At 50.9% G+C, this 12,307-nt stretch overlaps 1 protein-coding gene across 1 annotated transcript in view; it reads right to left on the reverse strand.

The window, feature by feature from the left end:
• ARFGAP3 (ARF GTPase activating protein 3) overlaps positions 1-11,582 on the reverse strand; it is a 51,237-nt gene extending 39,655 nt beyond the window's left edge. Inside the window, exons 1-2 of the mRNA XM_069581702.1 lie at positions 11,315-11,582; positions 3,571-3,689 (exon numbers count right to left, since the gene is read on the reverse strand). Coding sequence (XP_069437803.1) covers positions 3,571-3,689; positions 11,315-11,383 — 188 coding nt within the window. The 5' untranslated portion in view covers positions 11,384-11,582. The remainder of the gene's footprint in view (positions 1-3,570; positions 3,690-11,314) is intronic.
• Positions 11,583-12,307: the final 725 nt, after the last annotated feature.

Below are 12,307 nucleotides of genomic sequence, written 5' to 3' on the forward strand. Positions count from 1 at the left end.
ACTCCTGCCAAAGCCCTAGGAAGAGTATAAGCTTTCTCGTCTCCACTTTCAAGGGAAGAAGACGGAGACACAGAGAGGTAAGGAGCACACCCGGAGCTAGTAAGGGATGGCAGCAGGATTCAGACCCCCAGCAGCGAAGCTCCAGTGTCCTCACTCTCAGGGCCCACCCAGCACTGCCTCGTGAACCTCGGGGCACCCACTGTGCCCAGGCCCACGTCAGTCTTCCCCTCCCAAGTGCACCCCTCCTGGGCCTCAGGAGTAAAACGTTTCAGCTCCCAGCCTGGCAGTCAATCAAGACCCTGCCAAGGTCACAGAGACCTTCCCCTCTGAATCTAACGTCTCATCTTCCTATGCATTAAAAAATAGCTACCAGACATTTCACTTTTTTCCGTCTCTACACCTTTTCTTGTGCTTATTTATTTGGCTGCTACGGGTCTTAGTTGCAGTGGCGCCGGTGGTGATTTAGTCGCTAACTCACGTCCGACTCTTGTGACCCCATGAACTGCAGCCGGTCAGGCTCTCCTGTCCATGGGACTTCCCAGGCAAGAATACCGCGGTGGGTTGCCATTTCCCTTCTCCAGAGGGTCTTCCTGGCCCTGGGATCGAGCCCATGTCTCCTGCATTGCAGGCCGATTCTTTACCACCGAGCCACCGGGGAAGCCTCTTAGCTGCGACCTGCGGGATCCAGTTCCCCGACCAGGGGTTGAACCTGGGCCCCCTGCACTCGGAGCACAGAGTCTTAGCCGCTGGACCACCAGAGAATTCCCTCTGGACTTTTTCTCACTATCTGAGTGCTGCCCTCCTTGTCTCTCCGTTATCAAAGTCGCACCAGGCCTTTGAAGTTCGCTGCGACTGCTACCTTCTGTTTAAACTTTGCCTAATTTTCCAAGCAGAAGGAGACGCTGTTTCTATCAGTGCTCTGTATAGACCACCTTACTATTTATGTTGTATTTGTAGCCCCAGCCCAACTATGGTGACGTGAGGCTGAGACCCCCTGCACCTCCATGGCTTGTGAAACACTTAATGGTGAACTAGAGAAGAAACAGCCAGAGAGGAGCTCGGGGAGGCTTGCTGTCCCAGGCCCTGGGGGCAGAGCTCTGGGCCTGGGGTGGGGGGTGGGGAGGGGGCGGGGCCACACCAGGTCCACGCCGCCGGCGGCTCCCAGCGCAGTCGGCCATTTCCGCAGATGCCTAACCTCCCTTTCCCTTTTTGCTTGGCAAAAGCCAGAGTTCATGATTTTTTCCTTTGCAAACTTATTGACTTGAAATTCTACTTTAAAAAAACCCAAAACATAGCTCTTATTAAATAAACATTCCACCCACACCAAACTGTTAATATGTTCATGCCCAGGAAATGAGACTTTGTGTGTGTGTGTGCGCGCGCATGTGATGTGTGGCCGGTTCGCAGCGGGAGAGAAGAAAGAGGGAAGGGAGTTCTAGAGGGAGGACTTTCACTTCCTTCTCTAGGACTGTTTGGATTTTTTTTTCCCAATGAACTAATGTTTGTAATTTTTTTTTTTAAATCAATGAAAAATGTTTAAAGAGCAGCCCTCCACCTCTGAAAAAAAAATCCTTAAATACCCTTATCATCCTTGACTTTCTCCTGCCCAAATCCTCGACTGCTGCCCTCAGTCATATGTACAGAGACTTTTTTTCCCCTTAATGGCTGTTTTTGAATCGTGTACAAGCGTCGTGATTCACCCGGTTATATTTATCTAACTTTTCCAAGGGTGGTGATTAAACTGGCAACAGCCCAAAGTAGACCCTGCTGTCCAGTCTCGTCAGGCTCTCAGTCAGCCCTTCCCTCAGCTGGGGACACGTCAGAAAGCCACCTCGTTTCCTGGGATAGTTTAAACTGGCAGTGCGCTGTGTGGTGGGGAAAAGGGAGGGCCCGCTCTGGTGGGTGGGGCCGAGCAGAGAGGAGGAGAGCCACTGGCACACAGAGTCTGGGCATCTGGAGCTCTGGGCAGAGTGGGTCACCATGTGTTACCTGGTGACAATCGACCTGGGGGGGAAAAGTACACGCAGATACACTTGCCGTGGCAACCACACCCCTCCACATTTGAAAAAGATACGAGGACTGGAGAGTGTGTTAAAAAATATCCTGTGTCTAAGGAACAAGAAAGTATAAGAACACACAAGAGAATTCCCTTCCCTAAATCATTGCCTATGGAGTTAAAACAGCTATAATATTGAACACATTCTGCTCCCATGGACGGAGGAGCCTGGTAGGTTATAGTCCATGGGGTCTCGAAGAGGCGGACACGACTGAGCGACTTCACTTTCACTTTTCACTCTCATGCATTGGAGAAGGCAATGGCAACCCACTCCAGTGTTCTTGCCTGGAGAATCCCAGGGACAGAGGAGCCTGGTGGGCTGCTGTCTATGGGGTCACACAGGGTCGGACACGACTGAAGCGATTTAGCAGCAGCAGCAGCAGCTCTTATAAACTGATTTCTGAGAAAAAGAATTCATGAGAGCATATAAAGAAAGCTTTTTAGGTTAATATAGTAAAAAATAATAATATTAATAGGTTAGTCTACGGGGACAAATACTCTTTGTGGTAATCATGTTGTAGGATCAATGTAGTCCTTAAGTCCTAACAGGCAGGGAAACAGGTGAACTGACTAGGGGAGGCCAGCCATGGGGAGATCTGAGCCCCAGGGGTGCCCTGCAGAGGCAAGGACTACTTGAGTGTACATCCTGTTTGGCTTGCAAGCCCAGAGCCTGCCTGGGGATCCTTATCTCAATGTATTTAACTTCACACAAGGGCACATCCAGCTTCCCACTGGAATGTGGGGTACCTTTAGTACCCACAAAGGCCCCATAGAGGGTCAGAGTAGAGGCAGGTAATCCCTAGAGGAGCCCAGACAACACATATGTGCAGGTTAAGAAAAAAGGCTTCACACTGCACACATCTTTCATACAACAATCATTCCCTCCAGCTCTGTTAATGTCCTTGGGAGCCTGAGCTGTTGGATTATGCTAGAGGCGAAACCCAGCTCCGAGGGTCCCCCTGACTTAAGTAACTATAGCTGAAGGAGTGATGGACAGACAGAACCCCCTGTCACCCAGGAGGGGTCAGAGCAAGACTCCCATGTGCTGCTAATCATCAGAAGGTAAAAAAGGAAAAGGGGGCGACAGAGGTTGAGACGGTTGGATGGCATCACCGACTCGATGGAGATGAGCTTGAGCAAACTCCAGGAGATGGTGAAGGACAGGGAGGCCTGGTGTGCTGCAGTCCGTGGGGTCGCAGAATCAGACACAACTGAGCGACTGAACACAACAACAAAGGAAAAGGACCCTAGACCCTGGGACCCTGCCTCAGACCCTAGATTCCGACTCTGTCTTCAACACCACTGCCTCGGCTCTTGGGCCGGGCTCTACAGAACAGCAGCTGAATAGAAAATTACTCATTTTCCCAGTTTACTCAGTTACCGGTAGACTTAAATCTCCATGACTCGACCTACCTCTCTTGTTACTTGACGGCAAAGCAAACGTAAAGGAAAAGGGGAGAGAGACCCATGGGACATTGTACTCACCCCCGCCCCCAGGAGAGAGGCCCGCTTACCGAATGAAACTCAGGTGGACGCCCAGGGACCGGTGGCCCCCTGAGCAGTCGATGCACAGGAATACCCCGTAGGTGATGCTGGCCCAGCTGGGGTTCTTGGCACCACAGTCAAAACACACCTGAAAGAAAAGTTCAAAACTCAGTCACCAATTGATTCTTGTTGGCCAGATCAGCCATCCTATAGGACAATAACAGGATTTGGCTTGAAAACTGCTTAAGCCTCACAATTTAAACTGATTATTAGAGGGAATTCCTTGGTGGTACAGTGATAAGGACTCAACGCTTTCACTGCTGGGCCCTGGGTTCAAGCCATGTTCAGGGAACTAAGACCCCATAAGTGGTGCGATACAGCCAAAAATAATAAACAAACTGGCTACTAGAAAAAAAATCTCACCTTGATTTTTTTTTAAAAGGCTCAAATTTCTACTTCATTTATGATGATATTATTATACTACACATATTATATAAATAGAAATATTAATACAATGCATTAATTACATAATAAATTACATGTTATTGTATATCTATTATAACACGTCCCTGGTGGCTCAGTGGTAAAGCATCCACCGGTAGTGCAGGAGACGCGGGAGACACGAATTCCACCTCTGGGTCGGGAAGATCCCCTGGAGGAGGAAATGGCAATTCCGGTATTTCTTGCTGGGAAAATCCCATGGACAGAGGAGCCTGGTGGACTATGGTCCATTGGGTCACAAAGAGTTGAGGAACACATACAGGTTATTATAACACTCAGCGGGATGTGTAGTGAACTCAGGTGTGTTTATCATCTCAAATACGACGCATGCATGAAGCGTCAACAGGGCTCCTCCCCCGTCACGTGAACAAACACTAGACACGAATATCCTGCTGGAAACGCCCAGCGCCTTACAGTCTCCTGGGCAGTGGCTCTCCACTAGATGGCAGGTGTTCACGCATGTTTCTTTCCTCCTAAACCAGAGGAGGCAGAGAGCATGGTAGCCAGACTCCAAGATGCCCCTGGGATCCTGCGCTCCTGGTCCTAAGTGAAGCAAAGTCGCTCAGTTGTATCCGACTCTTTGCGACCCTATGGACTGTAGCCCACCAGCCTCCTCCATCCATGGAATTTTCTCGGCAAGAGTACTGGAGTGGGTTGCCATTTCCTTCTCCAGGGTGGGGTTTCTCTTGTGGCTCAGCTGGTAAAGAATCCATTTGCCATGTGGGAGACCTGGGTTTGATCCCTGAGTTGGGAAGATCCCCTGGAGAGGGGAAAGGCTACCCACTCCAGTGTTCTGGATTAGAGAATTCCATGGACCATGGAATATATAGTCCATGGGATCGCAAAGAGTTAGTCCGACACAACTGAGCGACTTTCACTTCACTTCACTTCTCCAGATCTTTCCGAACCAGGGATCGAACCCAGGTCTCTCGCATTGCGGGCAGATGCTTTACCGTGCGGGCAGATGCTTTACCGTCTCGGAGAAGGCAATGGCACCCCACTCCAGCACTCTTGCCTGGAAAATCCCATGGACGGAGGAGCCTGGTAGGCTGCAGTCCATGGGGTTGCTAGAAGTCAGACACGACTGAGCAACTTCACTTTCACTTTCACTTTTCACTTTTATGCATTGGAGAAGGAAATGGCAACCCACTCCAGTTCTTGCCTGGTGGGCTGCCGTCTATGGGGTCGCACAGAGTCGGACACGACTGAAGCGACTTAGCAGCAGCAGCAGCAGCTTTACCATCTGAGCCACCAGGGAATCCCAAATCCTGGTCCTAAACCCTCATGTAATCTCCAGCCTCACTCTGCCCAGGAGACTTGTGTGACCAATGATACGGCAGACGTGCTGGTGCGTCATTTCCGGGTTCGGTCCTAAAAGGCCCTGCGGCTTCCTTTCTCTCTCCGGCTCCCTCTCCCCTGAATCCCTGGCTCTGGGGGACAGCAGCTGCCATGTCAGGAGGTCACTGGGCAGCCTAGTGGAGAGACCCACGTGGGGAGGAACCGAGGCCTTCAATCCGACAGCCAGTGGGAAGCGGAGGCCGGCTGACCGCCGCGTGGGTGAGCTTGGAGTAGAAGCCCCAGCCTTCAGTGGCTGCAGCCTCATGAGAGGCCCTGAACCTCCAGCCTCAACGATGACGCAAGTCGCCAATCTTCATCTGATGACAGGAGCACAGACACCGTGCTTGTCATGGAAATTAGTACTACTGATTAATTAGAGTCGGAACAACAGGACTGTTAAGAATTCCACTAATAATAGAATTGTTTTCCAGGAAAAAAAAAGAAACCCGTATTTTCGCCAGCTGAGCCCCCTCTCCCCGAAGATTCCTGGCCTTCAAAAGCTGTGTGAGACGAGTTGTGTTTGTTGTTTTAAGATGCTGAGTTCTGCAGAGGATACTGATATGGAGAGCTATCGCTGCGTGGAACGCTGTGTCCTTCACGACCTCTGCCCCCTCCACTCTCTGCAGACCACTTTTATAACAGACACACAGCTCCCGCCCACGGAGCATGCCCCCTCCTGCACAGAGGGTGCCTGGCACTCCTACTGGGGTCCTGGGGACCCCTCCTCCCTCATCAGCACAGAGCCCAGACGTGGTGAGAGCTCAATCAATGTTTTCTGTGTAGTTTTTTTATCTCCCACAGAGCCTGAAAAATAGTGACGTACCCACACTTAGCATTCAGTAAATATATTAATCAAATGAACAGTTTGTAAAAAATAGCACCAGCTCAAAAATTATCGCCAGCCCCCTCAACACTGACTGGAGTCAAACATTCTTCATCTAATAATGAGACATAAAAGTATTCTAAAATACACAGTGCTTGTCATGGAATTAATATTTGTAATGAATTAAAACCAGAACAACAGAAAAGTAAAAAGTTCCAAGAATAGGTTTTTTTTTTAAAGATCCCAAATTTCAGATATGCTTTTCAGGCAGAGCCCCCTCTGTGAAGGTTGTTCCAACTTTAACCATGAAGAGAGATCTGGCTTCTGGCCTCTTGAGGGCAATACAAGCGTGAAAACACACGTGGATTTTCCAAAGCCCTTCACGGTGACAGGTTCACATGAAGCCTATGGGAATAGTGGCGGAGGGGTGACAGCTGACATGAGAGACACCGGTCATTCACTTCGGTGTTTGTTGATTGCCTGCTGTATGCCAGACGCCGTGGCAGAGCCTGAAGTATTAAGAAATGGATGGTGGCACTGATTCCACAAACACTTGCTGAGTCCCAACAGGCCACCAATGTAGGAGAAAGGCATGCATGTTAAGCCACTTCAGTCATGTCCAACTGTTTGCGATCCCATGGGCTGGAGCCCGCCAGGCTCTTCTGTCCATGGAGATTCTCCAGGCAGGAATACTAGAGTGGGTTGCCAGGCCCTCCTCCAGGGGATCTTCCCAACCCAGGGATCAAACTCAAGTCTCTTGTGTCTCCAGCATTGGCAGGTGGATTCCTTACCACTAGGACCACCCGGGACATGAAAATGAATACACCCCGGGGTACCAGCCATTAGAGTAAGGAATCCCTTCTAGTGGGCTGCCACATAGTGGGACTGACTCTGCCAAAGGTGCCATCCCCCTGCAAGAGGCCACTGTACTTCCTCATTCACTCAGCCAACAGCTGCCACTATCGGGAAGCCCCTGGCACACATGGAGTGACATGCAAAGTTGGCCTGTGGAGCTCACAGCAGTCTAGGAGTCCTAGCAGGAAAGACAACACTAGTTATAATGCTGAACCTCAGAAAGCAAGGATAGGATGCAAAGTTTTCTAGACAGGGTACAAGTGGCATTTGGGACATCAAGGATAGTCTAAAAGGGCAGTAGGTGGCAAAGGCCTGTGCAGGAAAATGGCCCTGTGCAGGGAGATGCAGAGGCTGGGAGCACACAGCCCAGAGCAGGCAAGTCCGAGAATCACTCCCGAGGCGGCTGCAAGGCTGGCTGTGAAAAGACAGCATCAGGGTTTTTAACAAGCGGCATCAGCATCTTCCTGAGCTACCAACTAAGAATGTAGCTCCATGAGGGCTGGGGCCTTACTTGCTTGATCTGAGCTCTGAGCGTTGAGCCTGATACAAAGCATGGACTAAATGCAAACAGGTGGTTGAAGAGCTCCTGAGCCAAGACGGTGACCTGTGGAGGCTAAGGTCAGAGGGCAGCTAGAAATCCCAGCCTGGCTCTCACAAGTGCTGCCTTGGTTCTCCTGCTGGAACAGGGACTCCGCTGTGCTTTGATATGCAGCCGTAAACCAAAATGCCAAAGAATCGACGCTTTTCAATTGTGGTCTTGGAGAAAACTCTTGAGAGTCCTTTGGACAGCAAGGAGATCAGACTGGTCAATCCTAAAGGAAATCAACCCTGAATATTCATTGGAAGGACTCGATGCTAAAGCTGAAGCTCCAATACTTTGGCCACCTGATGCAAAGAGCCAACTCATTGGAAAAGACCCTGATTCTGGGAAAGATTGAAGGCAGGAGAAGGGGACGACGATGAGACAGTTGAATGGCACTACTGACTCAGTGGACATGAATTTGAGCAAACTCTGGGAGATGGTGGAGGACAGGGAAACCTGGCATGCTGCAATCCATGGGTCACAAAGAGTTGGACACGACTTAGCAACTGAACAATAATGACAAACCAAAGTGGAGATATGGTTTTCTAAGCAAAATATCAGCTCTTATGGTAATAAAAATAATTTTACACTAGCAGTTTGTTTTGTCTTGCGTGAAAATAATAATTACTATAGAAATCACAGCTAATATGTTCCATGCCAGGCATTGTTGCTGGTCAACAGAATCTTTCTAACCATATAAGAAGGCAATTTTCTTATCCCCATCAGGGCCAGCTTCTAGGTGTGTGTGTGGTCCATGCATTCACTCACACGGGGCCCTCATGGCACACAGAAGGGCCCATGAGTGGTTAGTGCTCTGCTGTGCCATCCTGAAATTCTTAATACTTTTCCAACAAGAGCCCTCAGTGTTCACTTTGCATGTTTCAAGTTACCTGCAAAGATTATAAAGCCACTCTTCATCCCCATGTTAGAGAAAACTAAGGAAGTACGAAGTGAAGGGTCATAGTGAAGGAAGTAGTTTCAGAGGGATGAGAGCCCAGACAGGCCGTCTGCCCTCGAGCACACTCTTCATCCCTTCATTGCGCTGCCTCTCTCCAGACCAGGCAGCCCTTGAGCTGTCCTCTAGACACAGGACCACTAGCTCCAAAAAGGCAGCAACCTGTCCCCTTCCCACCGGCGCATCCTCAGTGCTTTGCAGTGCCCGGCACACTGCAGGGGCTTAACTGGTATTTGTTGAATGAATAACTCAAACAATCAATGTAACATCAAGGAACAGCTGAGATGGGAAGGATTTCACAAACTAGAAAACTGACCCTTTGAGGTAAACCTTTGATCCAGAGTAAATATTCCCCATACACAGAGAGGGAGCAGTTGGATGCCGCATTCTAAAAATAAACCAGTGTTTTTAAGCACCTTTCCTGTGTCATGTGTCTTAGAGCTCTTTTTAACCTTCTCATTTTAAAAATGCTGATTAATCCTTCCACATCATTATAACTAGTTTTCATCTTGGCTTAGGTAAAGGTTTATTGTGCGTGTGTGCATGCTAAGTCGCTCCAGTTGTGCTCAACTCTGTGCAACCTGATGGACCATAGCCCGCCCGGCTCCTCTGTCCATGGGCTTCTCCAGGCAAGAACACTGGAGTGGGTTGCCATGGCCTCCTCCAGGGGATCTTCCCGACCCAGGGATGGAAACTGCATCTTTTATGTCTCCTGCCTTGGCAGGCAGTTCTTTACCTCTAGCGCCACCTGGGAAGCCCAGTGGTTTATTCTCTTTGCAACCCCATGGTCTATACAGTCCATGGATTCTCCAGGCCAGAACGCTGGAGGGGGGAGCCTTTCCCTTCTCCAGGGGATCTTCCCAACCCAGGGATTGAACCCAGGTCTCCCGCATAGCAGGCGCATTCTTTACCAGCTGAGCCACAAGGGAAGCCCAATGGTTTATTACTAACAGTGTACCACACCGTGGAACACTACCACAAACTACTTTTGCTCAATGCTTTTATTAGCCCTACTACAGAATATACACTTTTTTTTACAGGTGTGTTGTTTATAATTAAAATAATAATAACAAAAATAGCTGATATGTATCGATGGCCAGTATATCCAGGTACTACTCTAAGTGTTTTTCTTGGATTTTCTCATTTAATCCTCACAATAACTCTCTAAATTAGACTCGGCTCATGCCCCATTTTCAGATGAGGGAAAAAAGGCACAAAGTGGTCAAGTAATCTGCCCAAAGTGACAGGAAGTCACAGGGTCTGGACAACAATTTATAGGCAAGCCCACACATGTCCTTCAAAAGCATTCTTGGTATAAAAACACTGACTTCTTATTTAAAAGGGGCACCTTCCTGTTGATGAGTTCAGTCAATGAGAACATATGTTATGTTTCTAAGATAAAGCAGACAGAAATACATGGTTTCTACTCTGCTAACTCTAGACCCTTATCTTGTCTAGTTTACAGCAACCACTCTTGATAAACAGATTCACGGAAATTTGAAAATCAAGAAAACAGCAAAGAAATCGGCACTGGAGAATTCCAAGAACCTTTCTCCTCTGGTCTTTCTTACATTCGTCAGATATCACCTCCAATAAATGGCTTCCTTTCGTATTTCTCTTAGGCTATAAAAATACTGGCTCCCCTCCACCTGGACTGAAAGACATCTACATGTTGTAAAACTCTGGGACTTTCTGTGCCATCCTGTCGAGGCTCATGACCATGCTGGTTAACAGCTGTTCACTTTGGAGGTGGCAGTGGGGGCCAGGCAGAACAGTCACGGAGAAGAGGGGAGAGTCCATGCCGACATGACCGGCCTTTGCACTAGCCAGGTTCCACGCCAACCTGTGATCCTCACCGTGGGTATCACTTAGCCTGATGCGTCATCCCAGTCGCAAAAAGTGCTGTAGCCAGTCGCAAAAAGTGCTAAGAGTCATAGGGGTGGGAAACAGCCCATGAGATGAAGAAAAAAAAGGAAAACTCTAATCTCCAAAGGGGACCCAAAGGGAAGGAAGGGAAAGAGTCTCTGCGGGGCTTTCTTAGCAAGAGAGCTCCAAGTCACTTAGCAGCAACTACTTAGCAGCTTCATGAGACACGGAGATTGAGGCTCCCACCAAAGGACACAGGGCACCAACCAGCCTCCAGCTGGCGCCTCTGGGGAGACTCAGAGGTGAGCTCGAAGGTGGGGAGGGGGCATGTTCAGCTTGCCCAGCGCTACCAGCTGGAGTTTCTGACCCAGTGCATACTTCCTGGCTGGGTCACAGGTGCCCTGCGGGGTCCGCCCCCAATCGCGGGAGCCCCATGTACGCCCCCCTCCCCTCCATTCCTCTCTCAGGTCGCCCCTAGTTCTCTCAGGAACACAAGTGTCCACTCTGCTGCCCCCTCAAAGCCCCCTCTGCCTCCCCGTAAGCTCCCAGGCCCCGTACGCCCCTGGGACCCCCAGATGCTCCCGCCTCCCGCCCCCAGGACTTCCCAGGTGTCCACCCAGCCTTGGACATTGGCGTGCGCCCCCTCCCCCGCCCCTTCCTTGCTGAAGCGGGGAGGGCAGCGCACCGACCGGACCCAGGCCAGGCCCAGCCTTTGCGGCCGCACAGTGCGACGTGTCACACAGGCCGGGCCGGCTCCTCCTCCCAGCGGCCGCGGCCACTGGCGCCGTAGGGGCCGTCCCCGGGATCCCGCAGGGATGCCAGGCGAGCCTGAACACTCCTGGCGGCCGTTACCTTGTTGGTGGGCACCGAGCGGAGGCGCTTGAAGATGGTCAGGATGTCGTGCTTGCTGGGGTCCCCCATGATCACCCAAGAACCGGGGCGCAGCTGGCCCCGCCAACCGGGAAGGGCAGAGCTGCAGCGGTTGCAGCCTCCCGGGGGTAGACGCCGATCGAGGGGCGGGGCTGTCGGGGAAGATCAGACCCCCGCCTCTCGACGGCCCCGCCCTGGCCCCGCCCACCGCCGCAGCGCACGCGCTCCTCGCGTTGCTCGCTCAAATCCCGCCCCAGCGCGGCATGCGCATGCGTAGGGAAGCTCGCGCGCCTCCAGGCGCTTACCTGGGTTTTGCTCTGGGCGGTGCTTGTCGCAGGCGGACCTTGGTCAGGTTTATGCGCGCGCTCACGGCTGGCCGAGGCACCACCGCCTCGGATGACGCAGTCCTTCCTCGGCCACAGTCGGGCGGCAGAACCTGCCACTCCAAGTGGCAAAGGAGAAAACTTGCAGGGCGAGGGCCTCTCTTCCGTTTCTCATTGCCCGAGGGCAGGATTTTCTCTAGTCGCCTTTTAATATATTTATTTTGCCCCAGGCTAAAGCTGAGGCCTGGGTGGGAAGCGTCCTGTGGCGAAACTGACTGGTTTTCTTAAAGTATCAGTACCAGTTTCGCCACAGGACTCTTCCCACCCAGTCCTCAGCTTTATCTTGGGGCAAAATAAATAAATATATTAAAAGGCGGCTAGAGAAAATCCTGCCCTCGGGCATCGGGAAATGGAAGGGAGGCCCTCGCCCTGCAGTTTTCTCCTTTGCCACTTGCCTCCAGTACTGTTGCAGGATGGCGGACCCCTTCCAGGGCCCGAAACTGGGCTCTTGTCTAACACTCGAAAATGAATTGTCCAAGGAGAGATTTTATTGGGAAAGGGCACTCCGGTGGAGAGCAGTAGGGTAAAGGAACCCAGGAGAACTGCTCTGCCGTGTGGCTCGCAGTCTCGTGTTTTATGGTGATGGGATTAG

The sequence above is a fragment of the Ovis canadensis genome, chromosome 3 (genome assembly GCF_042477335.2).
Source record: "Ovis canadensis isolate MfBH-ARS-UI-01 breed Bighorn chromosome 3, ARS-UI_OviCan_v2, whole genome shotgun sequence".
Taxonomy (NCBI): Eukaryota; Metazoa; Chordata; class Mammalia; order Artiodactyla; family Bovidae; genus Ovis; species Ovis canadensis.